General features: G+C 42.9%; 1 protein-coding gene across 2 annotated transcripts in view; it reads right to left on the bottom strand.

Moving 5' to 3' along the window:
- Nucleotides 1-25,100, bottom strand: part of PIBF1 (progesterone immunomodulatory binding factor 1) — a 301,512-nt gene that overhangs the window by 142,389 nt on the left and 134,023 nt on the right. For both annotated transcript variants that reach the window (XM_073614256.1, XM_073614257.1), the window contains 2 exons: nt 5,109-5,274; nt 291-441 (listed from right to left, as the gene is read on the bottom strand). In XM_073614256.1, the coding sequence (XP_073470357.1) occupies nt 291-441; nt 5,109-5,274 (317 nt within the window). The remainder of the gene's footprint in view (nt 1-290; nt 442-5,108; nt 5,275-25,100) is intronic.

Here is a 25,100-nt window from a genome sequence, read left to right as displayed (position 1 = left end):
AAATGAAGCACATTTTCTTTAATTTCATTTGGAAGAGGGAAGGACTGCCCAATCATGCGCATGTTCTTCTACACTGGAAAATCTGTGGGGAAAAAATGACGGTAGCTCTTCCAATGGTCGTGCTTGGTATTATCACCTAATGTATCCCTGCAGATAAAACCAGTGTCGTATCTGGTATTTAATCAGGGTATTTAATCAGGGGCAGAACTCAGCTTTTATGGTGACTATACGTTTAATTCTATTGTGGTCTGCAGACACTGACAGAGAGAACAGGAGGAATCTACACTTACTTTGTGCAGACTGCATTATGACATCATCAAGTTCCTGTTCAAGCTTTTCATATGTTTCTAGTCTTGTGCGATGTTCTGAGTTTTGTGCTTGAAGTTCTGTGATTCTCTTTTCTGCGGATGCTTGAAGAGCATAAAATTCTTTAGTTAAAACCTGGAAAAAAGGGAAAGATACAAAGACTTTACAATTTTTAAACATTAACAGCAAATTACTCAAAAGGTTTAGAGACAGAAACACGGCTTTCTTTTGTAAATGAAAACTGAGTTACAGTATCTCACAAAAGTGAGTACATCCTTACATTTTTGTAAATATTTTATTACATCTTTTCATGTGACAACACTGAAGAAATTACAATTTGCTACAATGTAAAGTAGTGACTGTACAGCTTGTATAACAGTGTAAATTTGATCAAGCAGAGCATGATCCTTCCTTTCGGGGACTGGGCTGCAGGGCAGTATTCCAAGATGATAACGACCCCAAACACACTTCCAAGATGACCACTGCCTTGCTAAAGTAGCGGAGGGTAGAAGGTGATGGACTGGCCAAGCATGTCTCCAGACCTAAACCCTATTGAGCATCTGTGGGGCATCCTAAAAACGGAAGGTGGAGAAGCACAAGATCTCTAACATCCACCAGCTCCGTGATGTCGTCTTGGAGGAGTGGAAGAGGACTCCAGTGGCAACCTGTGAAGCTCTGGTGAACTCCATGCCGAAGGGGGTTAAGGCAGTGCTGGAAAATAATGGTGGCCACACAAAATATTGACACTTTGGGCCAAATTTGGACATTTTCACTTAGGGGTGTACTCACTTTTGTTGCCAGTGGTTTAGACATTAATGGCTGTGTTGAGTTATTTTGAGGGGACAGCAAATGTACACTGTTGTGCCCTGTACACACGGTCGGACATTGATCGGACATTCCGACAACAAAATCCATGGATTTTTTCCGACGGATGTTGGCTCAAACTTGTCTTGCATACACACGGTCACACAAAGTTGTCGGAAAATCTGATCGTTCTGAACGCGGTGACGTAAAACACGTACGTCGGGACTATAAACGGGGCAATAGATTTCGTCTCTTAATTTATTCTGAGCATGCCTGGCACTTTGTGCGTCGGATTTGTGTACAGACGATCGGAATTTCCAACAACGGATTTTGTTGTCGGAAAATTTTATAGCAAGCTCTCAAACTTTGTGTGTCGGAAATTCCTAAGGAAAATGTGTGATGGAGCCTACACACGGTTGGGATTTCCGACAACAAAGTCCTATCACACATTTTCCATTGGAAAATCCTATCGTGTGTACAGGGCATTATACAAGCTGTACACTCACTACTTTACATTGTAGCAAAGTGTCATTTCTTCAGTGTTGTCACATGAAAAGATAAAATAAAATATTTACAAAAATGTGAGGGGTCTACTTACCTTTGTGAGATATATATATATCTAACAGAAAAAAAAAAAAAAAAAAAAACAAAATAAAAAAAAACTACAGGCTACAACTAGACTACTGGAACTTTCTGCTGAAACAGTGCAGTCATGGTATGGGATGCAGAAATAAAGTCATATTCTAGCTGTGTATGGCCAGTTTAACTTGTTACATATACTGATGCCTTTTTAAACCTGAAGCTGAACACGTTACAACTTCTGAGGCTCCGTTCTTTACACCAAAGGAGAGGTATTGGACACTGCCTTTCACTGATGCATATTAAATTTCCTCTATTCGTGTCTTCTCATTACTTTAACAAACTAATGCTGATACAACCACAACAAGACAGTTTATATTCTCATTCAACAAGTATCAAAAATATATGCCAACCAAATTAAAGGTTTCATAGTTAAAATTGTTTTTCGTTATTTCTGGTCTTATGATTAGTCCAAGAATGATGTAAGGATGGAAAACACCCTTTACACTTTATCTGCACAAAAAGGTAACTATTTTAATGAGAAAACTTATCATATATCTACAGCCACACTTTTGCTTTAGGTTTTAGATGAGTGTCTTAGAACCCCTGTCAAGTTTTTATTGCGGTCTGCATTCCTATTAGGCTGCATTCACATATGTGAGTTCCCGTAACGCATGAAAATTGTACATTGCATTTTGAGAGTGCCATTATTATTAATGGCGCCAACAAACGCGTATTTTTCTGCATGAAAAACATGATAAAATGTACAGTAAAAAATGTTCCAAGCTCTATGCCCAAAAAAGGTGCATGAGATTCTTTTCAAATAAATGAGGCTGCTCTATGCGTGTCGTGTGAAAGCCAGCAAATACAGTGCAGTCATGTGACAAAGCAATGTGACTGAAGCCTTAGGGAGAGTCACCCTCTGTATTTTCCTTGATGACCACAGTCACTGGAACTAAAAGTGATAGGAAAGCTCAAAAAAACTTTAAGCGGTCGCCTAAATAGGAATAGACTCTTATTCCAATGACTACGGTTTAAGAGAGGATGTTCCTCACTTTGGAAAGATTTCCTCTTACTTGTTATGTCTACAGGACAGAAAGTGAAATCTCCCAATGGGACAGACGTGGCATTTTTGTACTTAATGTAAAATTCATTTCTTGGAGCTGATTAAAAGGGACATGAATTTAGGGACTATTGAGTTATTTTGTTGTCTACAGGAGGATTTGAACACTGGCAAAAAAAAAAAAAATTAAGTGTCCGGCTAGGCAAAACCCCTCCTACTCTCAAACATGTCTCAATGTGGGGAAAAAGCAGTCCCAAGAGCATGATCATAGAGGAATGTGTCCTTCAATGAACTCCTAGAAATGGAAGTTCAGCGTTTGTGGTCTTTGGCCTCTGAGAAGGGAAGAGCCTTCCTGTTCCTAGGTATTCTAGGGTTCTAGGCAGATGAGTATTTTTGTCCCCAGTGACATCCTTGTTAAGGGTGTCCTGGGCAGCTCTGACCAGACAATATCTCTTGAATGGCATGCAAGCGGGCACTTTTTGCATGGTGGTTCTGCTGCCTATCACTTGAGTCAAAGAGCCCTCCTTGAGATAGAAGACTATCAAGAAAGTCATGTGAGAAATGAGACAGATGACCTCTCGCAACCTGTCTATGCAATAGTTCAAAAAATCAGAATTTGGCTCCAAAAGTAGAGGATCAGCTTGAATAGCAGCCAAATCCCTTTTGAAGGACATAACCCAATCAGCTAAATTTGATCAGACTAGCATCTCAGCCATGGTGGGTTGCTAAGCAGGGCCTGCAAAAGAAAACAATATTTTAGAAAGGGCCTCCATTTGCTTGTCAATGGGGTCCTTGAAAATGGGTTCTTCCTGCAACGGTGGTTAAGGCTTTTTTAGGACGGAACACTGCCACATCCACAGTGAGGGCAGACCACTTTTAAGTCCTCCTCAAACAGTTACAAGACTGATAGCTGCTTGGTGACAGTGTTAAAATACTCCTATAGGATTTTAACCATTTTGAAAAGGAGCAGTATAGCCAAAGCTCTTTTGGCAATACTTCTCGTGTGGGTCACAGGAGTGCACTTAGTTCTGCACTCCTGTTACCCAGATTTAGCCAATAGCAGGCTAAAGCTGATGTTGGCTGAAGCCAGTCCCAGCCTCTGTAGGGATCCTGACAATGTCAGGATCGACCCAGATGCCTGATCAGCAGCTGGCTGATCGTCTTAGTGTACCTTCAAGCCTGAGCCAGTAGCTACCGCCCCCTCCACAGTCTGGCATTCCAGTGAGCACTGGAGGGGCAGAGCACAGAGCATTGACTAACACAGTTACTACTCGGTGCTCAAAGCAGACTCGATAACTGAGTGATCAGCAGTTTTTATTGCTCAGTTCTCAGTGTAGAGCCAGCGGGTGGAACAGCAGCAGCAGCATCAGATCGATGCTGCAGCCATCTAGCCTTTGTTTGTTTTGTTTTTGATTCCCACTCTTCTCTTTTAACCATTCCCTACTCTATGCAAAATGACAAATTTGGCTTTACAGATACTTTAAAAGCCCAGTTTATAGATATTCATTAGATTGGTACATCTTATACTTCACTTCACCCCCCCCCCTTATTTTTTGTTTCTCCCTCCTGTCTGTAATCTCTTCCAATTTATACTTACTTGCACAGTAGTACCAGTGTTGTACCGCTGTTTGGGTGATACAGACCATGTCCCACGCTACCATCTTGGTCCTCTTAAGTTGGCAGGCCTCTTCTGGGGTTCAGGCAGCCAGCTACCGATGATGCATCAGTCCCACCCCCCTGCCACTCTGTGTGTGATACTATGGCCTCTCTGGGAGATGTGATGTAAATATCTCGGAAGGCTGTAGGACCAAGAAAAATCATTCTGGCCTAGTCCAGCTCCCCTTTGACAATTAACTTCTGCTTTAAATCTTTTGTATATTGACCTTACTGCAATTGGTGTCAACCGTCTGGACATAAAAATCTACAGGAACCAAAAACACCAGAGCAAACCCTCTATTTTGTTAAATATATATGTTGAAACATACACTAGCTTGTTTTTAAACAACTGGACTATATATGTGTTATCTCAGCTGAACTGTTCAGATCAAGTAATGATAAAATAAAGCATCAACAAAAGATGAAGCATGCAGGCAGGTGATGAGCAAGGAGGTAAAACAAGGACATAGAAAGTAAAGCAATACTTTATGATAAATAAGGAAGCTGAAGAGTTGTTCCATGTACCAAAATGTCAAAGATTGTCATGTCATCATGCTGCAAAATGATAGGTGCTGATATATTGGTATGTATGCAGTGTACAGATATTTAAAGATAAAGGGAATGCAGAAAATATCAAGTTATATTAAAATATACAGCTCGGAAATATATTTTTCAAGCTACTGATAACACTGTACTCTACCTCTAGCTTTTTCTGATATCTCTCGCACTCAAGCTGGCACTTCTGGAGGTTTTGTGTGGTCTCTTCCAACACCACATGAGCACGTTCCGCCTCAAAGGATTTAAGCTTTGCTTGGTGGAGAAGCTCAGATGCTTTGCTTTCCGTACCCAGCTGTAGCTCTCTGTACCTGAAATAACAAAAAAATTGCAAAGTCAACAATTTATATATGAGGATCCAAAACAGAGAACAAAATCAGAGCACATAAATCATGCATGTTTAAAACAAAAACAGAAATCTATGCAATTCACACAACAACGTTAGTACCCAACAAAAAGACAACATAGTGTTCCAGTGCAATATTTAACCACACCTCTTTGCCATAAGCACCTTTCAAATAGGTGTTGAAAGCCAGAGAGACTTATAGAGGAACATAATCTGGAGCAGCCTTTCTTGACCTTTTTAACACCGAGCAACCCATGAAATAACGTTCAGGTTTCATGGAACCCCTGTGAAAAATGACTAAATCAACAATTAGCGTGATGGTCAGTGGGAAGAATGCTCCTTACAAGTGTGGACATTGGGAAGAATTATCCCCTTACAGATAGATAAAAAGATTAATGGTGTCAGTGGGAACCTGACAGGCAGAAATTGCTCAAGGAACCCCTAGCAACCTATGGGGGAACCCCGCTTAAGAAACACTAATCTAGACCAAGATTAAACCTGTATATATTAACATTATGGCAAAAATATTACACTTTTTTATTTCAGTTGTTGGACCTTCCTTGTTGATTAGTACAAATTGATCACTAATTTATTTCCCAAGATTTAAACATGATATGACATGGGAAACTAGCGTTCATACACGATTCATAACTTAGAAGTACAGTGGGGGGAAAAAGGCATTTGATCCCCTGCTGATTTTGTACGTTTGCTCACTGACAAAGAAATGATCAGTCTATAATTTTAATGGTAGGTTTATTTTAACAGTGAGAGACAAAACAACAACAAAAATATCCAGAAAAACGCATTACAAAAAAGTTATAAATTGATTTGCATTTTAATGAGTGAAATAAATATTTGATCCCCTTATCAATCAGTAAGATTTCTGGCTCTATACAGGTAACAAGCTGAGAATAGGAGCACTTTCAAAGGCAGTGCTCCTAATCTCATCTTGTTACCTGTATAAAAGACACCTGTCCACAGAGGCAATCAATCAGATTCCAATCGCTCCACCATGGCCAAGACCAAAGAGCTGTCCAAGGATGTCAGGGACAAGATAGTAGAGCTTCACAAGGATGGAATGGGCTACAAGACCATCGCCAAGCAGCTTGGTGAGAGAGTGACAACAGTTGGTGCAATTATTCGCAAATGGAAGAAACACAAAATAACTCAGTTTTGTAGCAAGTAATGAGGAACATATAAAGAGAGGAAGGATCTCTGTGTCCTGTGATGTAGTCCAAGAAAGTGATTTTACAGGTAAACCAAAAATCCTAATTGTACTTCAAAGGACCCACAGAGGACTTCATATTCCTGATAACTTGAGATTTACCAGCCTAATGAACGCGAGTGTTGAGCAACACAGCAACAAGACTAACACACCCAAAAACAGAACAGGGGGAACTTCACTACAAACCGTCCTACAAGACCTTCCACTGAAAACGGACATTTGCAGAGGCATTAAAAGATACCAAGAACAACTTCATAAACTTATGAAGAGAATACCTAGGTAGCAGCCTTACAAACAAGAACATAAGCCTAAAGCACCAACATGCCTGGTGCAATGGCCCTTGTAAAGGGGAAACCTTGTCCTTGATACATATGCCTGAGAAATGAGCTGACAAGTCCACCTGAAAATAGTGGATTGGGCAGCCGTCTGTCAGTTGCAGGGACCCTCAGGCAAAACAAAAGGGAATCAGACTGCCAAAAAAACCCAGTAGACTTTGGTTAAATTCAAACAGCTCAAACGGTATCCAAAGAGTGAAGCACCTTGTAACTTAGAACTAGGACAAAAATATGGCAACACAATGTCTTGATCCAAGTTGAACAAGGAGACCTCCTTAGGTAGGAAGGAAGACTGAGGCCTCAACACCACCTAATTTTGTTGAAGAGCCAGAAAAGGTTCTTTGCAGGAAACTGCCATCAACTGTGAGACTCTACAAGATGAAATAATGGCTACCAAAAAGGCAACCATGTGAGTGAGGGGTGACAAGAGAATCTCACAAAGAAGTTTACAAAACACCCAAGACCAAGTTAAAGTCCCACAGAGGCAAAGGGGGAACAATCCATGTGAAACCCTGTACAAAAGCTTTTTACCCAGGAATAAGATTCTATAGGTCTCTGACCCTGAAGGTAGTCCCTATAGGAAAGCCAGCCAAACCACCCAAATTTCCAGGATGTTGTCTGGGTATTTCTGCTAATTTTGCTACTCTGAAAACAACATTCCCCAAACCGAGAAGTTCTCTAGAACACCACTCCAGCCCGACAGGCTAGCTTCGTTAACGGATAAGTTCACCTTTGGAACAGGTTACATCTGATTTTAGGGTAGAACAGGTAACATGTTCCAGCATCTGCCCCCGCTGTCAGAATTTGAAATCAGCGCGGCCATGCAGGGTGGCGCCCACGTCATTCATTACAGTTTCCTGTGAATGAATAGACTACAAGTACCGTCAACCATTGCAGCTAACAGCTTTTAGTTCTCAATGAACTACAGTGGTGCTGGTGAGCATCCTGGTAGGCATCCTTGACACCTACTTATGCCAGGAAGTCCCCTGATGAAACAATTCAATCACAGATTGGGTGGATTCTATCCTGAACTTCTGAGCTCTCAGGAACAGAAAATAGAAGCCCTGAGATCTTTCCCCCTCTGATACAGGTCTATGAGAGAGCAGTTTTACCAGTGCTGCAAAGAAAGAAGATCAGTGAGTTGTTCTGTGGTGTGACTAGTGCAGGAACATCAGGAGCTCTGAATTAATGTATTTGCAATCAGGACCAGTAAAAATGGCACCTGCGCATACACACGCAATTACATCATACACGCATGTTGTGGCACGACCCTTTTTGAGCTCCGCCACTGTCCTAGGTAGCTTACTTCATATAGAAAAACTGGCTTCCCCTTTTGCCTTCAACGGTTGGTTTTCTTTTTTCTGTTTTGGTTTGTGGCCTTAAGATTTTTATGATTCACAGATCGGGTTTTTTCAGGTTAAAGTAATAAAAATGTATATGTATATGTAGGTATACAAATGTATATGAAGTATGGCTACTTAGAAGGCATTAGATATATAGTAGCTATATAACATCATAAGGATCGTAGGTAGAATAGAGGAGCTGGTGGAGGTAAGCCGGGCACTCCCTCCTCTAGGACATGCTCAACCACATCCCCCCAGTAGGTTAGCACTCAAAGTATAAGGAATTTAGGTCGAGTGCATAAAGCCGATTTGCTTTAGATCCCCCTGGGGAAGAGGCGTCCACTCTAGGAGGACTTAGTTGACAGGGGCCTTTTTTACCTCCTGTTTAGATCTCTTTGGGGATTTTTGTGGTGTTTTTTTTTTTTTTTTTCTCCGTGTTAGGCCCTCTGAGGGTTTTTTTTTCCCCTCTGTGTTAGGCCCACTGTAGGGGTGGTAATTTTTTTTTTTTTTTTTTGTTAGACCCTCTGTGGGGGTTTTTTCTTCTTCTTTTCTCCGTGTTAGGCCCTCTGTAGGGGTGGTAATTTTTTTTTCTTTTTTAATTTTTTTTGTGTTAGGCCCTCTGTGGTTTTTTTTCCGTGTTAGGCCCTCTGAGGTTTTTTTTCCTTTTCTCCGTGTTAGGCCCTCTGTAGGAGTGTTTTTTTTGTGTTATGCCCTCTGTGGGTTTTTTTTTCTCCTCTCCCTCCCCATCTCCTCTCTCCCCCTCTCTTTTGCCTGGGTTCCTCCTGAGTTTAGAGATTTTCCCCCTAGTTGGGGTGAGAGGTAAAAGAAATGGGTACCATTTCAATAATGTCAATTAGTGCTAAGGGACTAAACATCCCCGTAAAAGCGACGTATACTTCTTCAGGATTTGAAAAGATCAAGGATTGACATAGCATTTGTCCAGGAAACGCATTTTAAAGAGAACAGCCTCCCTTTTCTTAGGAACAGATCTTTTCCAATAGGTTACCACGCTACTAATCCTGTTGCTAAGACAAGGGGGGTGTCTATATTGATTTCGAACAAGATTCCATGGTCATGTACAGAAACCTTGTTGGATGCCGGGGGTCAATACCTGCTCCTGAAGGGTAAGATTGGGGGGACAAGAGTAACCTTGGCTGCTTTTTATGCCCCTAATATACAACAAGACAACTTTTTAAAGAAATTTTTGGATAAAACTATGAGATTTACGGAGGGTCAATTGATTATGGGGGGAGATTTGAATGCAGCTCTAGTCCCAGGTGAGGATACTTCTTCAGGGGTCTCAGCTGTATCCTTGGGTGTTCGGAAGCGAATTGTTAGGTCACTCTACGGAGCAAGATTAGTGGACACATGGCGCCTCTTCCATTCTGGAGAAAGAGATTACTCTTTTTTCTCAGCCCCACACAAGACATACTCTCGTATAGATAATTTTTTTACTCCGCACAGTACAATAGAGGAAGTAAATACTGGGAAGATAACCTGGTCAGACCATGCACCAATTTTTTTGAAGTATAATCTCTCAGATATTCAACTACCCGGTCATGCGATGTGGAAACTGAATGAAAGCCTCCTACCCCTCTGTGATAGAGGAGGTACGTAAAGAGGGAAGGTGGTATTTTCTGACTAACGACACTCCCGAATGTAATTCGGGAGTGATTTGGGAAGCCCACAAGCAGTGATGCGGGGAGTTTTGATCAAGCATGGGGCTAGGATTAAAAAAAGAGAGAGAAGCCAAGATAACATCGCTAATGGCAGATATACATCGCCTGGAGATGCTGCATAAACGAACCCCTACTTTAACCGTGGAACGGGATCTTTTGACGACACGCAGACAGATCATAGATTTACTTCGGTATAAAGCTAAAAGAGCAATACAAGTAGGAAAAAAGCAGAGCTATGAGTATGGGAATAAATGCGGTAAACAACTCGCTGACTCTCTGAGGGAACAGCAATTAAGGACCTATGTCCCAATGATTATGGGAACTGAGGGTGAAAGATATCTGCTGCCAAGAGAAATAGAGCAGAGGTTCGGGGACTTTTATTCAGCTTTGTACAATTTACACTCGAACCCCCAAAATCAGACTGCGGTAGAGGAATATGTGTCAACTTCTGGTTTGCCTAGCCTGGCGTCTATTGCACGGCAGGAATTGGAAAAACCAATCACATTGGAGGAAGTTCATGAAGCGGTGAATTTAGCAAAGATGGGGAAGGCCCCGGCCCAGACGGTTTTACCGCCCAATATTATAAGCAGCTCTTTCCTATTTTATTTCCTTATTTGGTTAAAATGTATAATGGATTGGGAGATTCAGGTTCGTTCCAGATGGAATCCCTGAAAGCGTTAATCACGATCTTACCTAAGGAAGGTAAAGACCCATCACAATGCGGGAGTTATAGACCGATATCCCTTTTAAATGCAGATCTGAAGCTTTTCTCTAAGATCTTGGCGATGCTGCTCCAACAGTATCTACCCTCCCTGGTCCATTTGGACCAGGTAGGGTTTGTCCAGACACGGGAAGCACGAGATAATACGATTAGGACTTTGAATTTAATTCATATAGCTAATACTTCCAAAATCCCATCCTTATTTCTGGGAACAGATGCAGAGAAAGCTTTCGATCGCATTAATTGGCAGTTTATGTTTGCGGTGTTAAGACAAGTAGGGATGGGTAACAATATGATTAGATGGATTTTGAGTATCTATACACAACCATCAGCTCAGGTTAAGGTGAACGGGGTGCTATCTCAGCCTTTTAGTGTCACGAATGGAACGAGGCAGGGATGCCCACTGTCCCCAATATTATTTGTTTTGTCGTTGGAGCCCTTAATGTGTAGGATCCGGTCAAATCCAGATATAGGGGGTATATCAATAGGAGGTATGACGTATAAAGCTTCGGCATATGCAGATGATATGTTGTTTTCATTGACTAATCTGATTGTATCATTACCTAACCTTCTTCAAGAAATAGAGACATAGAGCTCCTTATCAGACTTTAAGATCAACGTATCAAAATCCGAGGCAATGGGAGTTGGGATATCTAGCAACATATTAGGAACACTGAAGGCAAGTTACAAATTGAAATGGTCAGATCAAGCCTTAAAATACCTGGGAACTTTTATCCCAGCAAATCTTTCCCATACATACAATCTTAATTTCCCACCAATATTACATAGAGTGCAAGTCCTCTTGGAAAGGTGGCAGAGAGGGTTCCACTCCTGGTTTGGGAGGTGTATTATTATTAAAATGAATATCCTGCCGAAGTTTTTGTATTTATTCCAAGCATTACCTATCGCTATACCTAAATATTATTTCAAACAGATACATTCCGTTCTTGTCAGATTTATCTGGGCAAATAAACACCCAAGGATTAGCAGAGCCCTGTTGACTATACCCAAACAAAAGGGTGGACTATCTGTACCAGACATGTACAAATACTATCAGGCGGCTTTATTAAGCCGCTTGATTGATTGGAGTAGACATGGAGATGGGAAGTTATGGACGGGCCTGGAGCAGGCTCAGAGCAGTGCTTTACTGCAATGAGCCGCTTGGTGTTATAAAGACCTTCCGACTATTACGAGGGCATGCCCTGTGATAGGACCCACCCTAAAGATAGGCTTTGAGCTTTTTTCTAAGGGTAAACTTTCGGCAATAATCTCACTGTTGTTTCCAATACTGGGGAATCCCCAGTTTGAGCCAGGTCTGAGGAAGGGAAATTTTACGGCATTGATGGAACAGGGGATCTTCCAGGCCTCTCATTTTTTAACAGGGGAAGCATGGCCCACAATATTTTCATTGACAACAGGATCTTTACCATACCGTTTGGATTTTTGGCGTGCGGTACAGCTGAGACATTTTTTGAACACTTTAATCCTGCCAAGTAGTTATGGGCGCACCCTAACAATCTTTGAGGAATATTGTAACGGAAGCGGTGTATTCCACCAAACCCTTTCTAAGACGTACACGCTACTGGTAGCACACTCGGAGGACTTTAGTTTGCCCTTTTTTAGGGGGTGGGAGAGAGATCTGGGTCGAACCTTTACGGAAGAGCAGTGTACTAATATGATACACAATATATTTGAGTCGTCAATCTGCATAAGAATGCAGAAGACAAATTTTAAGATTCTGTCCCGGTGCTACCGCACCCCAGCATTCCTAAACAGATGCTACCCGGAGGTATCAGATAATTGCTGGCATTGTGGGGGGAAGGAGGGGACGCTAATGCATATTTTTTGGTCCTGCCCCAGAATAGAGAACTTTTGGAAGGAAGTCGGAGAATTGCTCAAAAATTTAGTGATCAGGAGATTCCGGAGGATCCATCTTTCTTCCTATTACAAGATACTAAAATCCCAGGTTAAATCATATAAGAAATCTATTCTATGTCATCTGCTGAATGCAGCTAGAGCATGTATTCCACTCACTTGGAAGCAGACACAACCACCAACGGTAGGATTGTGGCTTAAAAGAGTAGAACAATTGAACCTTATGGAAGATTTGGTTTGGACATCCCGGCAAAAAAGAGGGATATATCTGAAAACATGGTCTCCATGGAATCTTTTCATTAATACAGAAGAGGGAAAAAATCTTATAGATGTAAGTTCTAATGACTGAAAACAGAAGATGTGGCCATTGGATTCTTGGCAGGGGAGGGGGATGTAGGGGAGGGGGATGTGGGGGAGAGGGGGAGGAGGAGGGGATGTGGGGGAGAGGGGGAGGAGGAGGGGATGGGGAGGTGGGAGATGGGCTCTGCCCTCCCTCCCCTTAGGGTTTTATTTATTTATTTATTTTTTATATCTTTGTTGTTTTTTTTGTTGTTGTAAATATAGAGGTAAGAGAGAGTTAGACGCTTAAGGAAAATATAGATAGAACCCCCAGGACGGCGTTGGAGATATATTTTGATTAAGGACGGGAGAGGATCTCTGCCTTAATGCGTTTGGGGGATTGTAATTAGGTTTTGACTTTGTTGTAATTAGAGAGCATGGTCTTGGCTTTAGAAGAAAATTAATTTATTTGTATATTAGATTAGCATATAGACATGCATAATATGTTATATTTGATGTTGGTAAAGTGTATGCCTTTCTTCCTCTTAAATCAGTAATAAAATAAAAAAAAAAAAAAACTAAAAAAAAAAAAAAAAAAAAAAACTGGCTAAATCACCTGATTTCTTCCACTTTTAGAAAAAAACATACTAACATGCGATTATCAATGAAATAATAGCCAATACACAGAAATATAACTTTGGAGAAAAAAAATGCATGCAACTAATGCATACAGTGTTTAGCTTTGTGAATTACCTACAAAAGGAAATTCAATTTTTACAGCCAGGTAAACAGCTGACAACTATCAGCATACTCATGTATGAGAGCAATTTCCTACAATGTCCTACAGACCCCTGATGGGGAAGAAGGGGTACATTTCATGATGAAGGATCCAAAGACATGTGGGGGACACTTTGTTAGCAAGGACTTCAGTTAAACATTCTCTCCCTTGGTGAAAAGGAGTTACCAAGGACAGACATCTGTAAAGTCCTACCAGGTTAAATTTTGCAGGTGTTAGGCTGTTCAAAAGGGCTCTGAGTGTAAGGATTCAAAAAGCAGACCTTTTTTCAGAGAGGTCGCCTGAGCATCCCACAATGGAGATGTCAAGGAAGGACATTAGGGTGGACATAAGGTCCACCGCTCCAAGAAGTTGCAAATACAGACCAGACCATGTTAGGGTAAGGAACAGCCCACACTAGTTATGACAGACCTTATGAATTAGGGACAGGAGAAATGAGGAGGGGTATCGTCCACCAGGAGGGATTCAACAGCATCCAAGGAAACATGGTTTTCATGAAAAAGGGAGTGGGTATAACTGCAAAAGTCGAGACCCCACCTGGAAAGTGATACTGCGTTTTCTAGTTGCAGAAAACCCAGAAAGGTCTGGTAAGATACATTGTTTTGTGCAGTGGCACAAGAAGGGTAGGGAGGGGCAACCAAAAAAGGCATCAGAAGTGATTAGCCCGTGGGCTGAAAGGGCTGTCTCTAAATGCTGGAGAGTCAAAATACCCAAGGACCAATTTGGTATAACAAAGAGTCCTCTACTTGCAGACGTGAGGGCACATGTTCAATAAGAGGCTCTGAAGGCCTATGATTTTCTACTGATGAAGGAGAAGGAGACGGGTGGGATTTATCAACTCATACACAGGCCTCCTGTGTTGAGGAAGGAGCACACTCTGGCCCAACCATGGAATTGCAAATTCTGGTGTCAAGTGCAGGTCCAAAGAGACAACCTCCCTTGAAGGTTAACCTTTAAAAGGTTAAACCTTAAAAGTTAAGAACTGGCCCTACTGCAAATAAATTTAGCTGAAAAGGACACTTTTGCTATGAGTGGATGCCAGTGGGTTAAAATCTTTTTACAAGGAGTTAAATCATCTATGTGCTTCTTTTCTCACCATATACTGTGATGAAAAGATCTACCTAAATAGCCAAAACGAGGAGGCACCACTCTCATCATCGCTAAACCCATGCATTTTGCTTTACAGAACATACAGCTGGAAGACTAAGAATGCTTCATTCAGGTATTGACTTCATAAATGTTACAGCAGGTTGAAGACCTGGACACTTAGGTAGGGAAATTCCATCCCAAGAGTCCCGAAAAAGAAGCCAGCGTGTGATTAAATCCACTGCCATTCTCTGAATACTAAAATGCTAGTTTCAGGGTAAATTCATTGATCATAAAAATTAGATAACCGTTTTTTCTTACACGAGCTACTGTTTTGTATTACTGTTTTGTTTTTTTTTACTGTATAGTTTACTGCTGGCACCAAAATGTAGTGTAATGAACTTGCATTTGAGAGGACGTGCAGTATGTAAAACTGAAGGACAGTCTTGTAGTCATTCAAGATGTATTCCATCTTGAATGTCAAATGGCATAATCATTTTACATTCAAAATGGCAGTTGAAAATTGCTGTGAAATTCAGAGGAAAGACATGTATCAAGTTATTGTGATCAGGGCAAATCTGGGATTTTACAAAAGTGCACTGGTAGAGTCAATTTGTTTAGGACATAGTAGACATTTCTGGGAATATAAAAGTTTGAGGTTATTATAAATGTAATTACATGTTTTATGATGATACAATATGATACACAACTGTCAAATTTATAAAATTTTGCAATGACAGGAGTGAGTAATCACTCAGCTATAGAAAGATAAACAATATCTGTGAAGCATTCATGTAGAACCGGACATATTAGTAACAGTTAATTGAGGAAAGTCAGAACATTTATGTTTTGAGACATTACACCGACACCTTATTTTAGGGAAACTTGGGCATATATTGTGATTGAAATTCACATAAACAAAGCCAAATACAAACATTTTCCAGCACTTGGATTTCATTTGATGTGTTTCCTGCTATTATACAATGAGCAACGCTTAACTGTATTTGCAAGTTCTTAGAGCTCACTTATAAATCAACAGCACTATATAAATGCCTGAAATAAATACTAAGGGTATGACTGGCAGGTGATTGTGACCTATGCCAAGCATCTCCTAAAGAGGTTGAAATTGGAGTGGTAAGCTAAACAGCGCAGTGTACACACTGGTGTTAGGGGCAGTGCAGCTACCTGATGCTTTCTACTGCTTTAACTAAAGGTGGATTGCAGCCTAAAAAATATATACCAGCATGCCCCCGTTTGCTTTGGTATTGTAAATGCCAAATTACTCAAAGAAGTATACTTGTCTTGTATATAAAACTGTCTGGTAGATCTGCACGATTCTGGCTAAAATGAGAATCACAATTTTTTTGCTTAGAGTAAAGATCCCGATTTTTGCAACAAAACATCTTTCACATTATACAAAAAATTGGGCTAACTTTACTGTTTTTTTTTAATTATTCATTGAAGTGTATTTTTTCCCCAAAAATGCATTTCAAAGACCACTGTGCAAATACAGTGTGGCATAAAATTATGCAACAACCGCCATTTTATTCTCTAGGGTCTCTGCTAAAAGAAATATATATAATGTTTGGGGGTTCTAAGTAATTTTCTAGCAGAAAATACAGATTTTAACTTGTAAGCAACGAATGTCAGAAAAGGGTTTGGTCTTTAAGTGGTTAAACTGACCTTATTTACACACAGAAGTTCATTCCTTTGATCTAAAAGATACGAGAGATACAATGTATCTCTCCTCTATCTACCAGCACTGAGGAATGTCTATAAACATTGCTGGCTTTTTTTTTTTTTTTTTCAGCTCTGAGCGGTTCTGCGCAGAATTAAGGAAATGTCGGGTTAACATTGTGAGGAGGATTGAATCGAGATTCAATCTTTTAACGATTAATCATGCAGCTCTACTGTCTGGGGAAAAAATAGGTGGTAAAAAGAATAACAGTCAATTGTGAGTTAAAGTGCAACTCCATCCAAAGCTTATAATATACTGTATAAAGGTAGGGTTTGACCGGAAGCCAGGGTTTATTTATTTATTTATTTATTTTCATTTTGATATTTAAGTTCCTGTGGTGGATATTTACCTTCCCAATGACATAATAGTTTTCAGGTAGAGAAATTGAAGTAAAATCTAAATTTCAGTAATTGTCACTGGAACAGAAGGATTTGAAATCTCCTAATGAGGACATCTGTTCCAGTGACAACTGTAAAAGGTAACACTACCCATCTGGGCCACAAAGTGCAGGGGTATTTGCCCAATGGAGACACAAACCATGATAAAACCATGACAGAAGTTTTAACCCCTTTTTCTAAGAAGCTAACAAACGGCTTGCATTGCATACTACCCTCTAACCCAGTGGTTCTCAACCTTACTAGTGCTGTGACCCCTTGATAAAATTTCCAAAGTTGTGGGGACCCCTAACAGTAAAATTCTTTTTGTAGTGTGGGTTGTCAGCACCCAAGGCAGGACAAGTAATTTGCACCCCTAACCCACAGACATTTAGCACTCCCTGAGTCCTTTCCACTTGCACAGTATTAAAACCCCTTATGGTACATTTTAGGATGTACCACTCTCTCTTTGTTCTCCTTTCTTTCCCTTTTATCTCTCTCTATCCTAATTTCTTGTCCCCCCCCCCCCCCCCATCCCTCTCTCTAGCCGTGTTTCTTGTTCTTTCTCTTATTCTTTCTCTCCCTTTTTCTTTGTTCCTCCCTCTCTTTTCCTCTCCCTTCCAGTGCTGGGGGGAGTTCTGATCAGCCAACTTAGGTGCTCTTGATCAAGGTCTGGTGCTGATCTCAGAACTGTAGTGGGGACTTTTAATGGCAACAATAATCACAAGTAGTGTTACTCACAGTGTCTCCAGGTTCACTGTGTCTCCGACTCTGTGGTGTCTCGTAGCAGTGACACCTATGCCGAAATCAGGAGATGGGGTCTCCAGCCCCTCCCACTTCACATTTCTCACCAGTCAGCTGACCTCTAGTGCAGCTGCGAAGAGGCTGAGTGGGCGGCCGAAGGCTCCAGGAACAGCACAGCTGGGCGGCCACAGGCTCCAGGGTCAGCCCTTCTGGGTGGCCACGAAAAGGCTGGGAGAGCGGTGCGGGCTTCAGGAACAGCCCAGGATCCGGTGACCCCTGGCAAATCGTCATTCGACCCCCGAGTGGGTCCCGATCCCCAGGTTGAGAACCACTGCTCTAACCCAATGAACGTCTCCACAGGTACCTAGCCCAAGATGAAAACAGATCGCTGTGTGACCCAAAGCTGGAGATATAGAGATATACAGATATATATATATATATATACTAACATATACATACACACACACACACACACACACACACACACACACGGCTCAAAATTTCAAGCCCTGAGCTACTAGCCAGGCCTTAAGAGTTACTCGCCAGTTGCCCCACCCAATCCCTACCCTGCCCCACCCCTAAATGCGCCCTTGTAGTAAATTATCTCATGGAATGACACTGTTAAATGTTTTATGCAGAATTAAGCTACTCAATTAAATATTACCAACAACAACTTTAACAATATGGGACAGGGCACTGGGGGCAGACCAGAGGGACATGGCACTGGGGGGCAGACCAGAGGGACAGGGCACCAGGGGCAGACCAGAGGAACAGGGCACCGGGGGCAGACCAGAGGGACAGGGCACCGGGGGCAGACCAGAGGGACAGGGCACCGGGGGCAGACCAGAGGGACAGGGCACCGGGGGCAGACCAGAGGGACAGGGCACCGGGGGCAGACCAGAGGGACAGGGCACCGGGGGCAGACCAGAGGGACAGGGCACCGGGGGCAGACCAGAGGCACAGGGTACTGGGGGCATAACAGAAGGACCAGGCACTGGGGCAGACCAGAGGCACAGGGCACTGGAGCAGACCAGAGGGACAGAGCACTGGGGGCAGACCAGAGGGACAGGGCACTAGGGCAGACCAGGAGGGACAGGACACTGGGGCAGACCAGGAGGGACAGGACACTGGGGCAGACCAGAGGGACATAGACTTTTTTACTTCTGCTCTCCCTCTTCCTATGTACAAGCCTCCTCCTCCCTGTGGGCGGCTCCGCGCTTGCATGTCCCAACTTACCCCTTTTATTCAGTCTGGCAGTGATGAGAGGACCTGCAGCACAGCGGGGGGAGTACAATCCAGCGCCGAGATCCACACAACCGCATAGCCATTGACACCACAGCACAGTGCACACTGACACCACACAACACACAATGAGACCAGTCTGCTCACACTGCACCGCTCTGGCTAAACTGCTGGAGACTTTAATAGAGCATAAGGAGAAGAAAACTGCACAAACTGGAAGGCTGCCGCTCTCTTGCCAGGGCAACTCTTGGTGAGCGCTGCACTGCCTACCTGGAACACCCGGAGTGGTGATTATCGCAGTCTTCCGGGTCACTCATTCCTTCCTGCTCTTTGCTCTCCAGATACATCGGCCGGGGCGGGAAGCCAGGCTCAGAGAGGTCATACTGTCAGTTCCCATGGCTTGACGAGAATTGTAGGTAGAGCACCTGTGTACGGCTCAGACTACTTTTCCTGGGCACGCACCTTTCCTCCTCAGCCACCAATCACAGCAGGGCTCTAAGTTGTACTGTTGGCCATGCAGACCTGTCATCACTCGCCCCCAGCTTAAATCCACTCGCCAAATGCAAGCGGAAATTTTGAGGGCTATATATATATTTTTTTTTTTTTCCATTATATACACACATACATACACACTATATTACCAAAAGTATTGCAATGCCTGCCTTTAAAACGCACATAAACTTTAATGGTGTCTTAGTCCATAGTGTTCAATATGGAGTTGGTCCACCCTTTGCAGCTATAACAGCTTCCACTCTTCTGGGAAGGTTGTCCACAAGGTTTAGGAGTGTGTCTATGGGAACGTTTGACCATTCTTCCAGAAGCGCATTTGTAAGGTCAGACATTGATGTGGATGAGAAGGCCTGGCTTGCAGTCTCCACTTGAATTCATCCCAAAGGTGTTCTATCGGGTTGAGGTCAGGACTCTGTACAGGCCAGTCAAGTTCTTCCACCCCAAACTTGCTCATCCATGTCTTTATGGACCTTATTTGTGCACTGGTGTGCAGTCATGTTGTAATAGGAAGGGCATCCCCATACTGTTCCCATAAAGCTGGGAGCATGAAATTGTCCATAATGTCTTGGTATGCTGGCACATTAAGACTAAGGGGCTAAGCCCAACCCCTGAAAAAGCCACCCACACCCTAATCCCCCCTCCACCAAATGATCTGGATCAGTGCATAAAGCAAGGTCCATAAAGACAAAAAAGATTCCCGAGATAAAGTTGTGGACAAGCACGTCAGGAGACGAATACAAAAACATTTTAAGGGCTTTATCAATGCCTAGAAGCACAGTGAAGTCTATTATTAAGAAGTAGAAGTTATTTGGTACAACACAGAACCTCCCTGGATCAGGACATTGCTCCAAACTGGATAAAAGGAGGAAACTGGTCAGAAAGGCTACCAAGAGGCCTACAGCAACTCAGAAGTAGTTACAGGAATTCATGACAAAGAGCGGTCATTGTGTGCATGTAACAATATCACACATTCTCAACAAATGTGGCTTGTATGGGATGGTTGCAAGAAAGAAATGCCACATGCAGTCATAACTGAGCTCTGCCAAAAAGCACCTTGAAGATTCTGAGGCTACATGGAAAATGGTGTTAGATCAGCTGAGACTAAAACGGAATTATTTGGCCTCAACAACAAGCGATTTGTCTGGCGGAAATCCAATACAGTAAAGCATGGAGGTGGGGGTGTTTCTCTGCAGCAGGGACTGGAGCACCTGTCAGGATTGAAGAAAAAATGGATAGGGCAAAATACCATCAAACTCTTGAGGAAAATCTGCTGCCCTCTGCCAGAAAGTTGTCATTGGGAAGAAGGTTTACCTTCCAACATGACAATGACCCAAAGCAAACAGCAAACATAAAAAAGGTGAATGTTCCTGCATGGCATTGTTAGAACCCAGACTTAAACTCCATTGAAAATCTGTGAAATGACTTAAAGACTGCAGTCCACAACCGGTCACCATCAAATTTAACTGAACTTGAGCAGTTCTGCAAAGAAGAGTGGGCAAATATTGCAACATCTAGATGTGCAAAGTTAATAGAGATATGCCAACAGGCTGTAATTAAAACAAAAAGTGGTTAAAAAAAAATACTGACACAAGAGGGGTGATCCTTTTTCCAACTCAGCGATTCTGTTATTTATTTTAATTTTTTTCTGACACTTGGATATTATAAGTTGCACTGAGTAAATACAGCTAGATAAAACAAAAATCTTCAAAAAAACAAAAATCTTCATTTCAGACTGCAAAGCAACAAAATGTGATTATTTTAAAAGGGGGGCGTATCTTTTCTATACCGACTGTACATAAGAAAAAAATATATAAATAACACAATCATTTAATGAGGCAAACAAAAAAAAAGTATTGTCATTATTACCCTTTACAGGAATTAAAGTAGAACTAAAAGCACTTTTTTTTCCAATTTGGATAGTCAAGGAGGGTATAACTCTTGTCAATTTTTTGTTTTGCCATTTGTATCCCATTGTGGAGATTCCCCTTCACTTTCTGTCACATAGCCAAAGTGAGGGGAAATCCCTCGATAGTGATGGAATTCCTGATGGTCACTGGAACTAGTTTCTCATAGGAAGATTTCCCCTCATTGCTTTAACCACTTCAAGACCGCCGCACGACGATGACGATGTACGTCCAAACTTTGAACGGGGATATCGTTGTTATGGCAGCAGCTAGCTGCCATAATCCCGGTATCCCCGTTTTCGTGCGGCGGTTGGCTTTCAGATAAAAGTGGTCCCTGCGGCGGATTCGCAGCGAGATCACTTTTATCGGTGGCGGGAGAGGGGCCCCCCCCGCCGCGATCCGGTGCCCTCCGCCGCTTACCGGAGCTGTCGGTAGCGGCGGAGGCGATCGCGTCCTTCTGTGTGGTGTGTCTGGAGACGAGTGAGGCTAAGATGGCGCTCACTCGTCTCCAATATACTGCTGGGCGGAAGCGACGTCAATACGTCACTTCCGTCCACGCATCTTAAAGGCACATTTTTTCAAATGCCATTTTTCTAAATGACTTTTTTTTTTTTTTATTGCATTTTAGTGTAAATATGAGATCTGGGGTCTTTTTGACCCCAGATCTCATATTTAAGAGGTCCTGTCATGCTTTTTTCTATTACAAGGGATGTTTACATTTCTTGTAATAGGAATAAAAGTGACACTATTTTTTTTTTTAAAAAACAGTGTAAAAATAAATAAAATATTGTAAAATAAATAATACAAATAAAAAAAAAAAAAAATTAAAACCCCCCTGTCCCGACGAGCTCGCGCGCAAAAGCGAACGCATACGCGAGTAGCGCCCGCATATGAAAACGGTGGTCAAACCACACATGTGAGGTATCGCCGCGACCGGTAGAGCGAGAGCAATAATTCTACCCCACTACCTCCTCTGTACCTCAAAATATGCAACCTGTAGAATTTTTTAAACGTCGCCTATGGAAATTTTTGAGGGTAAAAGTTTGATGCCATTCCACGAGCGGGCGCAATTTTCAAGCGTGACATGTTGGGTATCAATTTACTTGGCGTAAAGTTATATTACACAATATAAAAAAAAAATCGGGCTAACTTTACTGTTGTCTTATTTTTTTATTCAAAAAAGTGAAATTTTTCCAAAAAAAGTGCGCTTTTAAGACCGCTGCGCAAATATGGTGCAAAAAAAAGTATTGCAAGGCAGGTCCTTAACCAGTTGCCGACCGCCGCACGAACATATACGTCCTCAGAGCGGCACGGGCAGGCAAAGGGACTTACAGGTACGTCCTTGCCTGCCCGCGTGTGGGGGGTCCGATCGGACCCCCCCCCGTGCCTGCAGCGGTCGGCAAATCTCCCCCGGCAATCGGTGGTGAGGGGGAGGCCATCCATTCGTGGCCCCTCCCTCGCGATCGCTCCCAGCCAATGGGATCATTTCCCTGCCTCTGTATTGTACACAGAGGCAGAGGAAATTATGTCATCTCTCCTCGGCTTGGTATTTTCCGTTCCGGCGCCGAGGAGAGATGACTGTACTGTGAGTTACACAAACACACACGCACAGTAGAACATGCCAGGCACACATTACACCCCCGATTACCCCCCGATCCCCCCCCAATCACCCCCCCCCCCCGTCACAAACTGACACCAAGCAGGTTTTTTTTTTTTTTCTGATTACTGCATTGGTGTCAGTTTGTGACAGTTACAGTGTTAGGTCAGTGAGTGTTAGCCCCCTTTAGGTCTGGGGTACCCCCCTAACACTCCCTAATAAAATTTTAACCCCTTGATCACCCCCTGTCGCCAGTGTCGCTAAGCGATCATTTTTCTGATCGCTGTATTAGTGTCGCTGGTGACGCTAGTTAGGGAGGTAAATATTTAGGTTCGCCGTCAGCGTTTTATAGCGACAGGGACCCCCATATACTACCTAATAAATGTTTTAACCCCTTGATTGCCCCCTAGTTAACCCTTTCACCACTGATCACCGTATAACTGTTACGGGTGACGCTGGTTAGTTCGTTTATTTTTTATAGTGTCAGGGCACCCGCCGTTTATTACCGAATAAAGGTTTAGCCCCCTGATCGCCCGGCGGTGATATGCGTCGCCCCAAGCAGCGCCAGATTAGCGCCAGTACCGCTAACACCCACGCACGCAGCATACGCCTCCCTTAGTGGTATAGTATCTGAACGCATCAATATCTGATCCGATCAGATCTATACTAGTGTCCCCAGCAGTTTAGGGTTCCCAAAAACGCAGTGTTAGCGGGATCAGCCCAGATACCTGCTAGCACCTGCGTTTTGCCCCTCCGCCCGGCCCAGCCCAGCCCACCCAAGTGCAGTATCGATCACTGTCACTTACAAAACACTATACGCATTACTGCAGCGTTCGCAGAGTCAGGCCTGATCCCTGCGATCGCTAACAGTTTTTTTGGTAGCGTTTTGGTGAACTGACAAGCACCAGCCCCAGGCAGCGTCAGGTTAGTGCCAGTAGCGCTAACACCCACGCACGCACCGTACACCTCCCTTAGTGGTATAGTATCTGAACGAATCAATATCTGATCCGATCAGATCTATACTAGCGTCCCCAGCAGTTTAGGGTTCCCAAAAACGCAGTGTTAGCGGGATCAGCCCAGATACCTGCTAGCACCTGCGTTTTGCCCCTCCGCCCCGCCCAGCCCAGCCCACCCAAGTGCAGTATCGATCGATCACTGTCACTTACAAAACACTAAACGCATAACTGCAGCATTCGCAGAGTCAGGCCTGATCCCTGCGATCGCTAACAGTTTTTTTTGGTAGCGTTTTGGTGAACTGGCAAGCACCAGCGGCCTAGTACACCCCGGTTGTAGTCAAACCAGCACTGCAGTAACACTTGGTGACGTGGCGAGTCCCATAAGTGCAGTTCAAGCTGGTGAGGTGGCAAGCACAAGTAGTGTCCCGCTGCCACCAAAAAGACAAACACAGGCCCGTCGTGCCCATAATGCCCTTCCTGCTGCATTCGCCAATCCTAATTGGGAACCCACCACTTCTGCAGCGCCCGTACTTCCCCCATTCACATCCCCAACCAAATGCAGTCAGCTGCATGAGAGGCATTTTCTTTATGTCCTCCCTAGTACCCCTACCCAACGAACCCCCCCAAAAAAGATGTCGTGTCTGCAGCAAGCGCGGATATAGGCGTGACACCCGGTATTATTGTCCCTCCTGTCCTGACAATCCTGGTCTTTGCATTGGTGAATGTTTTGAACGCTACCATACACTAGTTGAGTATTAGCGTAGGGTACAGCATTGCACAGACTAGGCACACTTTCACAGGGTCTCCCAAGATGCCATCGCATTTTGAGAGACCCGAACCTGGAACCGATTACAGTTATAAAAGTTACAGTTACAAAAAAAAGTGTAAAAAACAAAAAAAAAACAAAAAAAAAAAAACACATACAAAAATATAAAATAAAAAAAAATAGTTGTCGTTTTATTGTTCTCTCTCTCTCTATTCTCTCTCTATTGTTCTGCTCTTTTTTACTGTATTCTATTCTGCAATGTTTTATTGTTATTATGTTTTATCATGTTTGCTTTTCAGGTATGCAATTTTTTATACTTTACCGTTTACTGTGCTTTATTGTTAACCATTTTTTTGTCTTCAGGTACGCCATTCACGACTTTGAGTGGTTATACCAGAATGATGCCTGCAGGTTTAGGTATCATCTTGGTATCATTCTTTTCAGCCAGCGGTCGGCTTTCATGTAAAAGCAATCCTAGTGGCTAATTAGCCTCTAGACTGCTTTTACAAGCAGTGGGAGGGAATGCCCCCCCCCCCCCCAACGTCTTCCGTGTTTTTCTCTGGCTCTCCTGTCTCAACAGGGAACCTGAAAATGCAGCCGGTGATTCAGCCAGCTGACCAT

The sequence above is a fragment of the Aquarana catesbeiana genome, linkage group LG02 (assembly GCF_042186555.1).
Source record: "Aquarana catesbeiana isolate 2022-GZ linkage group LG02, ASM4218655v1, whole genome shotgun sequence".
Taxonomy (NCBI): Eukaryota; Metazoa; Chordata; class Amphibia; order Anura; family Ranidae; genus Aquarana; species Aquarana catesbeiana.
This window is presented reverse-complemented; position numbering and strand designations above follow the sequence as displayed.